We start from the raw sequence: 13,962 nt of genomic DNA, 5'->3' as shown, positions 1-13,962 counted from the left end.
TACTTTCATATCATTCATACCATTTTCGTGTCCCCATCAAGTTTGTCATTCCTCTCCTCCAAGTCACTGCCATCGTACGCGAGTTGCACGTCATCGATTGCATCGCCAACTTCCATCCAGTGGTCACTACACGCGGGGATCGGGGACACCTTGCAAAGTGCCCAATACACGGTTCCAGAGACGATGAATCCGCCGAAGAAGTTGACGTTGTAAAGATATCTGGCCCCGTCGGGGACGTCTCGACCGATTGCGCCCGCGAAGCCCACCACATTGATCAGGATGCCCGCACTATGGTAATGAAAAGTCAGTATCATGCATACAAAGGTTGACTCGAACGTATCTTGTCTCTGTGGACTTACATGTAGGCCACGTAAGCTCTCCAGTGGACGCCATATGTGAAATAGTACGGCCCTGTCTTCCGGGCATCATAAAGCTCCTTAATCTCAAGATAACCCTTCCTGACGACGTAGTAGTCCGCGCACATCACGCCGGCGATGGATGAAAGGAACACAGAGTAGGCGGACAGGTACGTGGTAAACTTGTTCGAGTCCGTGAGGAGCGTGTATGGGCACATCGCCAGACCCACAGCAGCACAAATGTAGCCTCCGCGTCGGATGTTCAAGAACCGAGGGAACAAGGCGGTCAAGTCGGTTCCTGCGCTGACAGAGTTCGCCGCAATGTTGGTTCCAAGCTGGGCCAGCGCAAAGGCCGTCGCGATGACGAAAACGCCGAAGCGCTGCCCGGAGCCGCCGTCGTCGATGAAGTGCTCCAGCAGCTGCAGGGGGTCCCAGACGGGCCCGCTGTTGTAGATGACGGCCGAGCTCGACGAGACAAAGATTCCGATGAAACTAGTCACGGCGAAGCCCAGAGGGATGGTGAACAGCTGGGACCAGAGCGCGTCCTTGGGCTTGGTGGCGAACCTCGAGAAATCTGGGTCGTTCACGATCAGTGTGGCAAAGTTGGCGATGGCGCTCATGACGCCCGTGACGAACTCCCATGCCAGCTTCGATCCGGAAATGGTGGCTGGTTGGTGGACGATAGGGCCGATACCGCCTGCGCGGACGATGGCCCAGATGAGGAAGGCAATCCCAGCGCAGGGGACGAAGTAGGCCTTGACTGTGAAGAGGTGGCGGATCTTGTGTACTGGGAACCAGATGGCAGGTAGAGAGATGAGCCAAAAGAGGAAGAAGCTGACCCAGTCCGCGGTGGTAGTGCCAGAGCCCTCGGGGAATGTGTTCGGGATAGTGTTTCGATCCTTCGAAACAGTGTTAGCAGACACACCCTGGGGCATATGTGCGTGGCCGCAGTGGGAGAGTGACTTACCCAGCTCTTCCAGATGGATCGGATCATCAAGTAAACACATTTTCCGCCGATATACGACTGGACTCCGTACCAGATACAGGCCATAGCAGCCCTGTTGAATACAGGCCAGAGAGAACCCCAGATACCGAAGGACGAGCGGTTGACAACGGGGAAACCAATATGATATGTCGCGCCGATTCTTCCCGTGAGGCAGACGAAGCACGCGGCGATGGTATAGCCGATCCAGACACACAACCATGACTGCCACCAAGAGAGGCCGGCGACGACCATGGAGCTGGAGATCATCCATGTGTTTATATTGAACGAGTCTGCAATCCAGAAGCCCACGAAGTTCCAAGAACCCCACTGGCGGCGCTCGGGCTCGACAGGCTTGAGGTCGAGGTTGGTGAGCATGAGTTGGGCGGTGGTCAGGCCCGGCTCGTTGTCGACGGCGAGCCTGTCACCCCATCGCCTGAGACGTGCTCCCCTGGACTGGTCCATGGCTGTTCTTGTGGGGTGCGACTATCGCAACGTCAAGGTGGTGGCCTCGAGAACAGGCGCTTCCGAGGAGCGATGGACGCAGGTTGATATGGAGTAAGCGGGGGCAGTTCGGCAGAGGGCTGAGGTGAGTCTGGTTACAAGCTGCCGTTGGGGTTTGCCCACAGAGTCCTCGATTGAGTCCCGAGGTCTGGCAGATGAAAGAAGTCGCAGGGGAATTTGGGGATATGGCGCGAAGATCAGGCGAGGGAATCGAGGGAGGGGATATGCTGAGATTTTATATATACTCCTACAACGGAAGCAAAGTCTAAAGGCGCGAGTTTGCCCAGGTCATATTTCTGGGGCTAAGAGCAAGTGGTCGTGCGACTACGGTTGACCATCGCCTGAGACTGATAAGATCCCCACGTCCAAGACCACTCTTTTACTCCAGGGTGCGAGCGACATGCTGAACCCTGGCAGAAGCAGAGATTGTCCTGCAGGATATGCGGGAATGGTAGGACATATAGCGACATGTAAGTCATTAGTCGGGCATGGAAAGCCCCCCAGGACCGAATGGGGTCATGCTGATCTCAGTGCTGGTTGATCCATCCTCCGATGGCTTAGGCTCGAGGTCCGCAAGCGGCCGAGGAGATGAGATATCAGATATGCGCGCTCTTGGCCTGTGCCATCGGTCAATCCGATAATATTCATTGGTCGCCATGGCGGAAAAAGCTAAAGAGCACACGTGAACCCTGGGAGTAACTCATGGCTGGGTGCGAGATTGCGGCATTCCCTCGGAGCTGGGACAAGACGTATTTCAGGTACCGATGCCATCGTAGCCAGCTGGTCCTACAGCTTGGAGCCAGGTACCAGGTACTCTGACGCAGGCAGGGGCCAGGCTAGAGTGACATAGATAAGCTCCCAGAGCATGATAGCGGCTTATCAACATATTCCCCACAAACTCCGCATCTCTTACTCGATCTCATCGAGTCAACCAACACGCTCTAATCCTGAAATAGTACAAAGCGCACCCTCGCCCGCTCGTCCACCACACCCCGACTTCTTTGCAGGGTCCGCACCCCTCGAACTTCTCACAGGTTGCTAGCGATCCTTATCAAACCTTAAAATCCAGCTCGAGGTCCAAAATAAAACGGCTGCAGCGCCTCGTGCTTGGTTTTATCGGCCGTCATCGGCCAGTTTTCAAAAAGAAAATGCTTTGTCCTCGAGTCCCTGGGTTCGCTCTTCATGACATGTAGTACCAACAGAAACGCAGACGTCATCTCGCATCTACTTAAGTACGTTGGCGTCCATTTCTGGCAATCGTCGACGGCATCAGTTCAAAGCCGACCCGAAGTTGACTTCACTCCTGGACTTGAAGCTCCGAGACATTTGGCTTGTTGATGAGACGCAGCAATGGTCTACATGATTGCGAGAACTTTTCGGTAATGGCATGGAATAGAATAGAGGCCCTCGCTCAGCTTGGGCTGCACTCGTCGATCACATGCATCAGGCTGCAGCATGACCGGCCAGCATGGGGAAATCGGAAGACACGCGTGTAATTGATACGCCTACAGGTCTTGTTTTTGCTCTGCTAAGCTGCAATGCGCATCGACCAGCCAGTGATTTGCGAGAACATTAACCCACGGGACATTTCCACGCCGGTCGAAGTGCCTGTCATTTGCAGCCTCACCCATGTCCGTTGCTGTTTGATCATTTTCAAGTTGTTTCGTTTTAAATGCCCATATACATGTGTGTGTGTGTAGAGAGAGAGAGAGAGTATTTAGAGTGCCTTTACATGGTAGTAGATGCTCAGAGACCTATTATCGGGGACAAGGTCTATGACTGGCATATGAAGAACATTTGGCGGCACATGGCCTGAGCCCTGTGGCATGCTGGAATAAGAACAGTTGGAGCACACATCCTATATCTGCAGCAATCAGTCGCGCAGGATCCTACATCCACAAAGTTCTGCCGCTTCATAACAATGCAAAATGGTTGTTCGCACCGCTCTTCCCTCGCACACGAATCCCCAATTCTTACAGCTGTGTGGGAATGGGAGAAGGCTGAAAAGCGGGAAGCGGCGGGAGAAATCATGTTATGTGATTGGCCCGAGCTAGATAGTGTAAGTGCCTCGGTAGGCAGTTACCGACACAAGAGACACTTGTTGACGTCGAGCATACACACCACGCACCAGGAGATTTGGAAAATTGTCCAGATATGGAGATGCAGAAGGATTCAATGTGAGTTGAAGGTCCGCTATCCAAGGCCCTGCTTCCAGGTAAGTTGGCATTGACTAGTTGAGACTTGCGACTTTACTAGACTTACACTACAACGTTAGCCCTTTGGACATGACTCTTTGCCCCATTGCTGATTGATTATGGAGGGTATTGATGCAGATCCTTTACGCAAATGTGTAAAGATATATTTCTCGAATGAGAAGGCTGGCTGCACAGTTGCCCCATTGGTGAAAGACAACGTGGACTTTTCGAGGCGCTTGTTTCTGCCTAGGTGTCGGCGGCATCGTGTCTAGGGTGCGACTTCACCCGGAAGTGCCACCCCAGGACGGCCTTGTACCGCGCCCACCGTTCCCATGTCTTGGTGCATCCTCGCACGCATCCTACCTCTTCCCACCAGCATATTTTTCAAACTTCTCAAGTCCAAGCACTATTAAGATGCCTTCACTAACGTCTGTCCCTTGGCGACGGGAGGGCCAATGCAAGAATTAAGCTCAAGATAGAGTTCCAGATGGCGGGGAAGGCAAACTCATGGGGAATAAAGGTCCAACTCAGCTTTGGGGTTCCCGAAGTCTTTGTCCCTCCTCAGCGCAGTGGATGTATGGCTGAGGACTCGGGATAGTTCGGGATGTCGGTAGGCACACCTCGGCATTCCGGCAGGTGACATGCAGCACACGAAGAACAGTCATGCGAAAGTGCTCCTACAACCAGGCTGATCTTCTCGGACAACTTTTCATTAAATATCATCTACTTTTCTGCAGTCGTACAGTGGCGAAGAGCGCCATGCTCCGATACAGACAGAACTTTTTGTGGTTTTCCTTTCGATATACCCCATAATATGCTATGCCACCCAATTCATAATGCGGACGTCTCGGTATTAGACCAACTGGAAAGAGTTGGGGATGCTGAATTCCATCATGAAAGATCAAGTCATTCTCTCAGTCACTGTCCATCTCCGTTTTGGGGATGTCAGATCACGCGGTATCTCAGTCGTTCCAAGGGGCTTGGGGCTCCCCCATAAGCCGCCCGTCCCCGAACCTAGCTGAGGCAGGGCGGGCACCGCGTTGCGTTCTTCCTCCTCGGGGTGAAAAGACTCATTCTGAGGTATTGCCCGCGGGGATACGCGACTGTCTGCCCTGTTCCTGCCCGTACCATTCCCATTTGTCTTTGGGGTGCTTGGCGGTTCAGCGGTTGACTTCGCAGCATCATCAGCTTTCGTGCTTGGCGACACGATGTCGAAGCTGGTAAAGTTCGGGAGGAAGTCGTCATCGTCACCCTCATCCGGCGTATCCAGAGTATTTCGAAGCGGGGACCAGAGCCCACCGATGGTCGACGTGGGCGTCTGCTTCAGGAAAGAAGTCACGCCGCTTCCAACCGTGATACCTCCGCTGCTCATACCGTTCGTGTTCAGCCCGAGCCGGCTCGGCAGCCGCGACGAAGCCCCCGAATCTCGCCTCATGCTGCCCAGGCTGGCAGCTGCAGAGGAACTTCGACTGCCAGAACCGTCATTCCCATTCAAGGGAGACGATGCGAATGCGTTGGAGAGACGTCCTCGATTTTGTGCCGTCACAGACCCCGACCGCCCCGATCTTGTGGAGGTCAGGTGTTCGGTACTTGCGAAAAGCTTGAGGTCATAACACTGATGGATCGCAACCAGACCGGAAGGTGCGTCGGCGAGGGCGCCATTGGCACCTCTGGTACGGTCAGAACCTGTTCCATGGCTTGTTTCGTCCAGGCCCGGCCTTCGTACCGCCGATGTCAGCGAAGCCAAGCCGACGTCTGTCAAGACAGGCTTGTGTGTGATGGCTCCGATGAGGGCATTGCAGCCAGCACCGTGAGAGACGAGAATGACCACCGACTCCGTCTCAGCGTCATCCTCCTCGTCATCGATGATCGCGTCCTCGTTCGCCGTAACGCTATCCCGCCTCTCCTTGGTCACCATCTCCGCGGGCTGCTCGTGAGTGGCGTACCAGTCGACCAGGTTTTGCAGACCCTTGCGGAATCTGTGGTGCATCGCGGTCCACTCCTCGCCATAGGAACCTCCATCACCCCAGTCCAAAGGCTCACGCATCGAGTCCCATTGGTAGTCAATATCACAGCAGTTGTCTCTAGCATGTGGGACATATCCCCTGGGTATCTCCGCATTATGCGAGAGCGCATACGAGGGGACTGGGGCAACATAGGCACCGCCGGTGATCAGGCGCGACTCTCCGTTACTCGTCACGCTGGCGCTCCGGCCGGCCCGCCTCATAGCTTCGGCGAGGCTGCCCAAATTCTCGAGCCCAGCTTCAGGTGTTGCGGTGGCCGAGGACTGGCCCCACATCTGACCAGCCGCGGCCCCAGATGATGATGAGCTGTATTGGGGATTGTGTGCATACAGGCCGGGATAACTTGTGTAGTCTTCCTTCCGCAGCAATTCCGCCTTGGCACTGGCAAGCATCAGACCCGAACCAGGCGGCGGAGTGATGAGCTCGAAGTAGCCCGGGGTGAGCCATTCTCCGAGGAAGGCATCGAGCCTCAGCACGGTCTTTTGGATATCAGAGCTTGGTCTCGAGCCGGGACGCGAGCTTGTGGGAGGGGTGGGTGGCGGCACGGAAACGTCTGGCTGAGTTGTCGCGGGGATACGAGGGTTTGTGGCTGAATGTGTCGAGGATGTTCGAGCGACGGTGGGCGGTGCAGGCTCAGGTATGGAGGCCAGTCCGGCGCTGATGCCTATCGAAGTCTGGATGCAGCGCAGAAAGGGCGAGCTGTGTATGACGACCTTGTACTTGCGACGCTTTCTCGAGGTGCCGTCAGTGGCAGGCGAGCCGGATTGCTGTTGCTTGTCCCTCTCCTTGTCACCATCACGCAAGATCTCGCCGATCCTCTGTCCGACCGCTCTCGCCTGGTTCCATCCACTGTAGGTCAGGGGAGGGTCGTAGGGAGTGGGCGATTGAAGGTGCCACTGCTTGTTGGCGGCGTCGAGTCTGTTTCCGTGTCTGCAGCCGGGGGTTTTGTTAGCGAGCAATGTCGTGGGCGGGGGTGACGTCTGTCGGCGGCGGTGATACCGGAACCGGATGTGGGAGGCAAGGGGTTGGTGGAGAGGGAGGCGGCGGCGCACCTTACGACGAAAATGTAGGCCGGAGCGTGGCCCATAGCTGAGGAAGGGATTTGGAATGGGATCTAGCAGATCGGAAGGGCAAGGACGCAGGGACGCAGGGCTCGAGGCCTGGGGCTGGAGAGAAAGAGCTAGCGAGGTCGCAAGTGTCGTCGACGATCAATGTGACGGGTAGGCAAAAGGCGGGCTGTCTCGGTTGGGTAATAGTGAAGGGCTGGCGGCAGAATGCAGCGTACGGTACGAGGGTACGGTGCGGGTACGGTGTGGTGGTGGACGGGCAGGGTGGCCCACGTGCTGCCCGGCTCCAGCGGTCCAGCGTCTCTACTCGGTAATGAGGTGGATCGCAGGGTATGGCAAGTTGCGAGAATGAGATTAACTCGGACAGCCGATCGAGGAGGTCTAGAAGGGTGGACAGTGGGCCGGGTTTTGTCTGCCAGAGTGTGTTTGACACGAGGCAAGGAGGGTAAACCCCGTGGTCTCCGGAGCATGCGCCCTGTGGTTGGGGGCTGTTTGAGCTGCACGACCAGGCCGACGGCGGTGTTATGCACACGCAGCAGACCTGCGACGTGCGACGCGACTCAACTCGGCCGGCTGGCGTGAACGTGACCTCGGGTCTCTGGCCTAGGGGCCCTGATGCTGATGCTGATGCTGCTGCTCGCTATTCTCGGACGGGCAAAAGCCAAGGCCCTGCAGGAACCATACGAGGACGGGAAGGGGTCGCTGCTTGAGACAAAGCTGTGTCGTGCCGGGGAAGTCCGTGGACGGATGGATCTGGATCTGAAAGTTTAAACGGGAGGGACTGTCCATGAGGGAACTTTCCGATTTAAAATTGTGAACGAGGACACATGGGCAACGCATTCCGCGGTGCAAAATAAAATCAAACCGGGCCGACACTAATGACAGCCATTTCCAGCTGCTAGCACTGGTCTTGTGTGACCGACTGCAAGCCTGCCAACACGTCATTTTTCATCTTGTCACGATGCCTCACGCTGCCTCACGCTGCCTCAAGCTGCCTCATCGCATCCCTCGACAGTCTAGCCGCTGCCGTGCCACCTGAGCAAGGACCCCAGCTGCCCCGCGCATGCACCCAGACTCAGCGCCCCGGACTGTGTACCTAGGTACCTACCTAGGTAGCCCTGAATTGCCACCAATCCTGCACACGCATCATCGTGCAGCTCCCGCTCCTGCAAGCTGCACTCGGTCTGATCCACTGCACGCTTCCCCACTCCACACATCACATGCCAGTGATCCAGGGCCCATTTTCTCAGGCGGGGCCCCTCCAACCCCACCCTCTCCCCTTCCACGTTGCCACGGTTGTTTGGTAGCAGGTGGTTTTGACAGGACTACCTGGGTGGTACTGTGTACCGTACCTACAACCTCATGTGCAACCCACCATCTCCCAGTACATGAGAATCAGAAATGATAATAAATGGTGTTAGCCTTCAGACTGACCTTGGTGTATTAGCTTCCGCCCTCCGCACCGAAAGAATCACTTGCCTGCATGCCACCTGTGATTGGTGGTCATGCGCCTGACTCACTGAGTACCTAGCAAAATGTCTACCAACCTAGACACCTGCATTGCAGGTACTTGTTCACTCGGGTCACTGAATCCATCAAACCGTCAACCCAAGCATGCACTCCCCAAATCCAGGCAGGTAGAGAGATTGAAAATTAGGCCCTGGCTTGTGGCAACACGAAACACACACCCAAATTCCCACACCACACACAAACACACACGCGCGCGGAAAGAGGGGGGGGGGGAGCAGACTTCAGCTCAAGTACACAACCTTCCCTGTCACTGATAACTCATCCGAAAACGGATAACTGCGAGTAGAACGGCCGTCGCCCCCGAAGTGACGCAGATGGTGGGCACAAAAGCATAGTAAGGAAGCTCGTGGTTCATTGCCCACAGCGAGGTACAGAAGCTGAGGGGAAGGAAAAGAATGCTGATGTACGTCAAGTACATGACGTTGTCTCCCAGGTCGTTGGCATACAGCGATGCTCTTGTCTGTGAAAGTTCGACCAGCTTGCCGGGGTCAAGGTCAGCTTGGGATCTTGGAGACGAGGCCAGTCGGCCTATCCACCTGGCCAGTACAGGGTATTATTACCTACCAATTCACGAAGAGCTTTTAAATCATCAATCTTTTGCCGCAGTTTCTTGCTTTGGCCGCATAGTCGATCCCAATGTCGGTCCAGACACCCGTGCAGTAAGAATCGCAGCCTCTCGCGCTCGAGTGCGTCCTTTTCATCCGGACCGTTCTTGTAGTCGTTTTCATTCTCTGCCTCGGACGACTTCTGGGCCTTCACCTTCCGCTTCTTCTTCTTCCTCTCCTCCTTACCATCCTCCTCCTCCTTCTCTAGTTGTTCCAGTCTTTGCCCTGGTCTTGCCTTCCGGAAATTGCTCCAGACTCCTTGCTCGTGGCTCGTGAGGTTGTTGAACAGGTTTGCTTCAAGCGACTCCAGCCGCTTCTGTAATTTGTAAATACTCAGCAAGTCGTCATTCACGCCCCTGCGCCAGTAGTCCGACCGGCTATTGGGAGAGCCGTGGATGTTTCCGTGGATGTTCCTTTCCAAGGAGTGGCAAGCTTTGGTAGCTTTGTCCGCGTTGTTGTTCCAGATCTCCGCGATCTTTTTCATTCCGACCTCAATCAGACATGTCTGGAAGTAGTCTGCATCCCTCGGCGATTTGAATCTTTCCATGCCAAACCGACGCCGGTTGTGACTTTTCCGATTGGCAGGTGCTCGGCTCGCCAGGTTGCCATCCAGAAGCTTCTCATCAAGGAGCTTCTTCTCCCCATCCTGTCTGTCCCAGATGATATCCCCGGGTGCTACGACGAGGGCGACCCAGCTTCTGCAGTTCGTGCGCCCCTTTTGCTCCGGGCCTTCAGTCTTGTCTGCCTGCTTGCCGTCAAGAAATGGTAACATACATATCTGGCAAGATTATCAGCAAGTGCTCTTAAAGCAGGACATTGTGTAGCTCCTACGGTGAAGGCCCTTGAGTCAAAGTACAGACTCGTCGGGTTAGACAATGTTCGCTGCTCAGGAGCACCCCGCTCCTCATCGACTCCTCCCTTTTTTGGATGCTTCGATGAGACCAACCCTCGAACTATATTCATGAAGATACTGAGCCTTTGGGAAGACGTTGAAGGTTCTGCTGCGGTTCGTTCGTACTCAAAGTACCATTCCTTCTCGACTTCGAACTCGTCCGTTGACTGAGCGTCCCTATAGTGTACGCGTTTGCTCTCATTGAACTGGAAGTAAGGCAAGTGAAAAATGATGTCATCGTGTCGCCATGGATTATGTCTATGCCCTTCGAATTGAAGAGGCTCGCATTCTTCGTTTTTTCGGAGATACCACCGGACGTCCGCAAATGTGTTCAGAGGCTCATGTGGCTGGTCAAGATCTTGAGTGCTGCGGGAGTCACTACTTTGCCCGGTTGGAGATTCGCAGACACTGTCATGTTAGCTCGATCTTCGAAAGCGTAGAGACTGCTCATTGTATGTTCTCTATGCAGGGTAGTACTGGCCTACATAAGAGTCTGACTTCCTTGGCACAGTGGCGAGTCTTCATCCTCTGCAAGATCCACCTCCTCAAAAGGACACTCAGGCTCTGCACGGTAGACTCGATATTCGACGATTCCCCACTGGCGAAAATGTCTTCGTGTAATCTTTTCAAGTCCGACTTCGGTACCATTTGTTGATTTCAATGACGCTCGATCACCCCGGGTCATTTTGACAAACTAGACTGTATGAAAAACCTAGGTAATCGAGCAACCGGTGCTCTATCAAGCTGAAATGCTCAAATGCGGGTGGTGCAGCTAATACCGGGCGCTTTTTCTCATCACACGATTGAGGTTGAGGAAGGACTTTTGTCCTTCATAGGTAATAATAAGCACAATATGATGGTTAAAGGATGATGTTCAGCTCGTTCAGCTCTCACGTGGGGAAAAAGTGGTACTTGCACAGGGACTGGTCGTCGGCCGTAGATCAGCAAGCCACGGTGAGACCTGTCCCGAGCTGGGCTTCCTGCCTCCGCCACGTAGTACTGAGAGTGGTCGTGGCCTCTGGTCCTTTCCCCCCATCCTTCCTATTTCTTCCCTACTGCCTGATTCTGACAACTGTCGCCTATTGTGTAGTGCTTCTTCTCTTCCCCATTTGTCCTTTCCCCGACCGTCACAATGCATCCGCGCGGAACCCCAGAAGGGCTCTTCTGTAGGGACAGAAAGAGAGGATGTCACAGTGCTGAGAGGGCATCGGCCGTCTGGGCCGGTGGGTTACCAACAACTAGACAAGAGGTCCAAGTACCTCCGGGGACAGCCACTGTAGTAATCAAGTGCCTTGAGGTGTAATTAAGGTGCAAGACCCCCAAACAAGCTATCAATATATGGACAGGCAGGCAGCTTCCACGGTCGCTTTGGTATCATTGTATGGCAAACAAAAACTCCCAAAACAACTCCATGCCACCTATGGCATCGACCAATATCGACTTACCCTGCTCAGCCATAGCGAATTTTCAACACATTGTCTTGTACGGAGCCAGACCAGAAGCCCGATATCCATGCCAGAGTCGAACCACCAGTCAAGCGCTGCGCTCTTCATTCGGAGTCGCTTCCCCAATAGTCGTAGTGACCGTGAACTACACCACAGTTTGGACATATAGCATCGCTGTCGTCGTCGCTGTCGTAGTCGTCCAGAATGTCCTCAACAGGTTCTCCGGTATTCCGGTCAAACTCAACCCAATCCCTCTCCTCCGAGTCCCGCGCGATGGGAACTCGCTTCCAGATGGTCTTTCTCTTCTTCCAAACCGAATTGGGATGTCCTTGCTCCTCGGGAACAGAAGGGACATTGATGAGAGAGACTTGGCCCGCAGCTTCCTGGCGCTCCCTGGCCAGCTTTCGCCAGGCCCGGACGACTCTCGCGAGTCCCTCGTAACCACCGAGTGGCTTCAAGTATTTCTTCTGTTGCACGTACGAAGGGGCGTGGCACAAAAAAAGGCCGTCATCTTTCACCATGCCCTAGTCAAGACCTGTGAGTAGGCATTCACAAGCGGAAGAGTGTATTTGTACCCACCTGCAGATCAGCACCGGCCTTGACGCCGACTTCGCAGCAAGGCAGCCCCGTGACCATCAACTCGTTCAAGGTACAGCCGAAGTCATGGGCAGCGATTTCGTGGAGGTCCACTTCTGGGAACGGTAGGAAGTAATCCGGGAAGTTGACAAAATCCATCCGCATGGACAAGAGGCCGGGTAAAAGCCGCGGTCGATTGCCTTGGGTGTGACGTGGATCGAACGGAGGGCGTAAGGCATCAAGAAAGTCGACGGTCTGAGTCCAGGCATAGGAGTGGAAGCCTTTCCGTGCCATGCTGCTTTCATCCCTGGACCGTGGGATGACTTTGAGCGCCTGTGGTTTGGTCAGCTCTGGGTGGTAGTCTGAGCTCAGCCTGTGGCGGCGCTTCTCATCGTCGTAGTAACGAGCCACGATTCTCAAATTGATCGACTCGATGCCCTTGCGCAGGTCAAAGTCAAGTTCGCTGAACTTGCGAAGAGCTGCTGGACTAGTGAAGGAGAACTTGTTCTTGGTCCTGGATACGAATGTCAGAGACCAATGCTGTATCAAGAGACCCTTCAGAAATGGCTCTCACGTACCACAGAATTCGTTTGCCATCCACGTGGTATGCCTTGCAGGTAGCCAGGAAACCGATGGCGATCTGAGGTCCAGACTTGGCCTCGGCGGAGGTCAGGGTCTCCGTGTTCAGCTTGGACAGCGGGTCAATAATAGGGCCGTCTGCCACCAGCGCATAGTGAAGGATCCTGAGGATGACCTCTACAGGGAGGTGGGGGAAGCGGTGCTGGCCGACAGCAGAGAGGCGGGAGCTACGCCGGCGCCTCGAGGTGGGGTGTGAGTCGCTAGACCGGAAGGCGTGGTGAGAGGCAACGGAATCGGACCACGGGATTCCATGTTCTCTCAGAAGTCGCTTCAGATGCATGTTCTCATCCTCCAGCTGTCGGTTCTTGGTGCGCAATGGGGCGTTGTAGAGAATCTCGCTTTGCTCCTCCTGGTCTCGGCCATCCCACGGTACCTGGGACTTGTCAGACACAGAAGAGGGTCCGGTAGGAGAATGGGGGCGCCGCAGACTCACGATTGTTCCGGCCATGATGAGATCGGGCGTTTGCACAAACTCAGGTTAGATGCTTGATGCAGATGCGTACAGACTCGCCCCTATGTACATTAAAGAACAGCGGCCGAGAGCCGTTGTGGCGGATGACGTAAGACGTGGGTTCTGGTGTGAGTTGGCAGAGGCCGTGAGTGAGTGGGAGAAGAAGTGGTGATGGAGTGGTGGTTGCTCAATGCTGCCTTGGTGAGATGGCCCCTGAGTGGGATGGCCTGAGCGTGCAGGTTGGCTGATAAAGAGGGGGGATTATGGTCCCACGAGATGACGAGAGCTGCGAAAGTGATGGCCAAGTCGGGTCGGCGAGATGCGGAATGCCCAGGTGTCAGAGACGGACGTGTATCACCGCCCCGACTGGGCCGAGGGGGGCGACAGTGACTTGGTCTCCCGCACAGGACGCTCAAGGCGTGCGGGGTGGGACGTTGATGAATGAATGGGATGGTGGACGTTGATGAGGCGAGAGGAGGTGAGGTCGGGACGGGGAGACGGGCGCACGACGAACAGAGGTCAAAGTGCGCGCGAATGACTAAGGTAAGTCGTCAAGTGGTGCACAGCAAACGGCGCAGGTGCAGGTGCAGGTGCGCAAGCGGGTGCGTGTGCGGGTGGAAGTGGCTCCCGTGCGCTTGCCGGACGGGGAAGAGTGGAGGAGAGGCGTGTTGCAGGTGGAAGGGGCAGGCGTGCGTG

General features: G+C 55.1%; 4 protein-coding genes across 4 annotated transcripts; all 4 read right to left on the bottom strand.

Annotated features, from left to right (window-relative positions):
* Positions 1-14: 14 nt before the first annotated feature.
* On the bottom strand, positions 15-1,803 carry KVR01_003544 (uncharacterized protein; the record flags this gene model as incomplete). Its single annotated transcript, XM_044793826.1, has 3 exons — positions 15-288; positions 360-1,255; positions 1,324-1,803. 3 exons carry the CDS (start codon positions 1,801-1,803, stop codon positions 15-17), a joined length of 1,650 nt encoding a protein of 549 aa, XP_044648559.1.
* A 2,923-nt stretch (positions 1,804-4,726) lies between these two features.
* KVR01_002484 (uncharacterized protein) lies at positions 4,727-7,993 on the bottom strand. The gene is made up of 2 exons (XM_044785629.1): positions 7,114-7,993; positions 4,727-6,991 (listed from the first exon to the last, which is right to left on the bottom strand). Exons 1-2 carry the CDS (start codon positions 7,146-7,148, stop codon positions 4,939-4,941), a joined length of 2,088 nt encoding a protein of 695 aa, XP_044647499.1. The 5' UTR covers positions 7,149-7,993; the 3' UTR covers positions 4,727-4,938.
* A 464-nt stretch (positions 7,994-8,457) lies between these two features.
* On the bottom strand, positions 8,458-10,983 carry KVR01_002319 (uncharacterized protein). The gene is made up of 4 exons (XM_044793594.1): positions 10,641-10,983; positions 10,095-10,563; positions 9,223-10,041; positions 8,458-9,136 (listed from the first exon to the last, which is right to left on the bottom strand). Exons 1-4 carry the CDS (start codon positions 10,838-10,840, stop codon positions 8,906-8,908), a joined length of 1,719 nt encoding a protein of 572 aa, XP_044647334.1. The 5' UTR covers positions 10,841-10,983; the 3' UTR covers positions 8,458-8,905.
* A 180-nt stretch (positions 10,984-11,163) lies between these two features.
* Positions 11,164-13,945, bottom strand: KVR01_002648 (uncharacterized protein). Its single transcript, XM_044793567.1, has 4 exons — positions 13,249-13,945; positions 12,755-13,188; positions 12,180-12,690; positions 11,164-12,124 (listed from the first exon to the last, which is right to left on the bottom strand). The coding sequence occupies exons 1-4, from the start codon at positions 13,261-13,263 to the stop codon at positions 11,705-11,707; spliced, it is 1,380 nt and encodes a 459-aa protein (XP_044647663.1). The 5' UTR covers positions 13,264-13,945; the 3' UTR covers positions 11,164-11,704.
* Positions 13,946-13,962: the final 17 nt, after the last annotated feature.

This window comes from Diaporthe batatas, assembly GCF_019321695.1.
Source record: "Diaporthe batatas strain CRI 302-4 chromosome Unknown Contig00003, whole genome shotgun sequence".
In the NCBI taxonomy this organism is placed as follows: domain Eukaryota; kingdom Fungi; phylum Ascomycota; class Sordariomycetes; order Diaporthales; family Diaporthaceae; genus Diaporthe; species Diaporthe batatas.
This window is presented reverse-complemented; position numbering and strand designations above follow the sequence as displayed.

Coding starts and splice junctions, on each gene's coding strand:
- KVR01_002484 (XM_044785629.1), bottom strand. CDS start 7,148: ATGGGCCACGCTCCGGCCTACATTTTCGTCGTAAG. Junction 6,992..7,113: donor GCCTACATTTTCGTCGTAAG/GTGCGCCGCCGC, acceptor CCCCGGCTGCAG/ACACGGAAACAGACTCGACG.
- KVR01_002319 (XM_044793594.1), bottom strand. CDS start 10,840: ATGACCCGGGGTGATCGAGCGTCATTGAAATCAACAAATGGTACCGAA. Junction 10,042..10,094: donor TTGACTCAAGGGCCTTCACC/GTAGGAGCTACA, acceptor TAATCTTGCCAG/ATATGTATGTTACCATTTCT. Junction 9,137..9,222: donor TAAAAGCTCTTCGTGAATTG/GTAGGTAATAAT, acceptor GACCCCGGCAAG/CTGGTCGAACTTTCACAGAC.
- KVR01_002648 (XM_044793567.1), bottom strand. Junction 12,691..12,754: donor GATGGCAAACGAATTCTGTG/GTACGTGAGAGC, acceptor ATTCGTATCCAG/GACCAAGAACAAGTTCTCCT. Junction 12,125..12,179: donor AGGCCGGTGCTGATCTGCAG/GTGGGTACAAAT, acceptor GGTCTTGACTAG/GGCATGGTGAAAGATGACGG.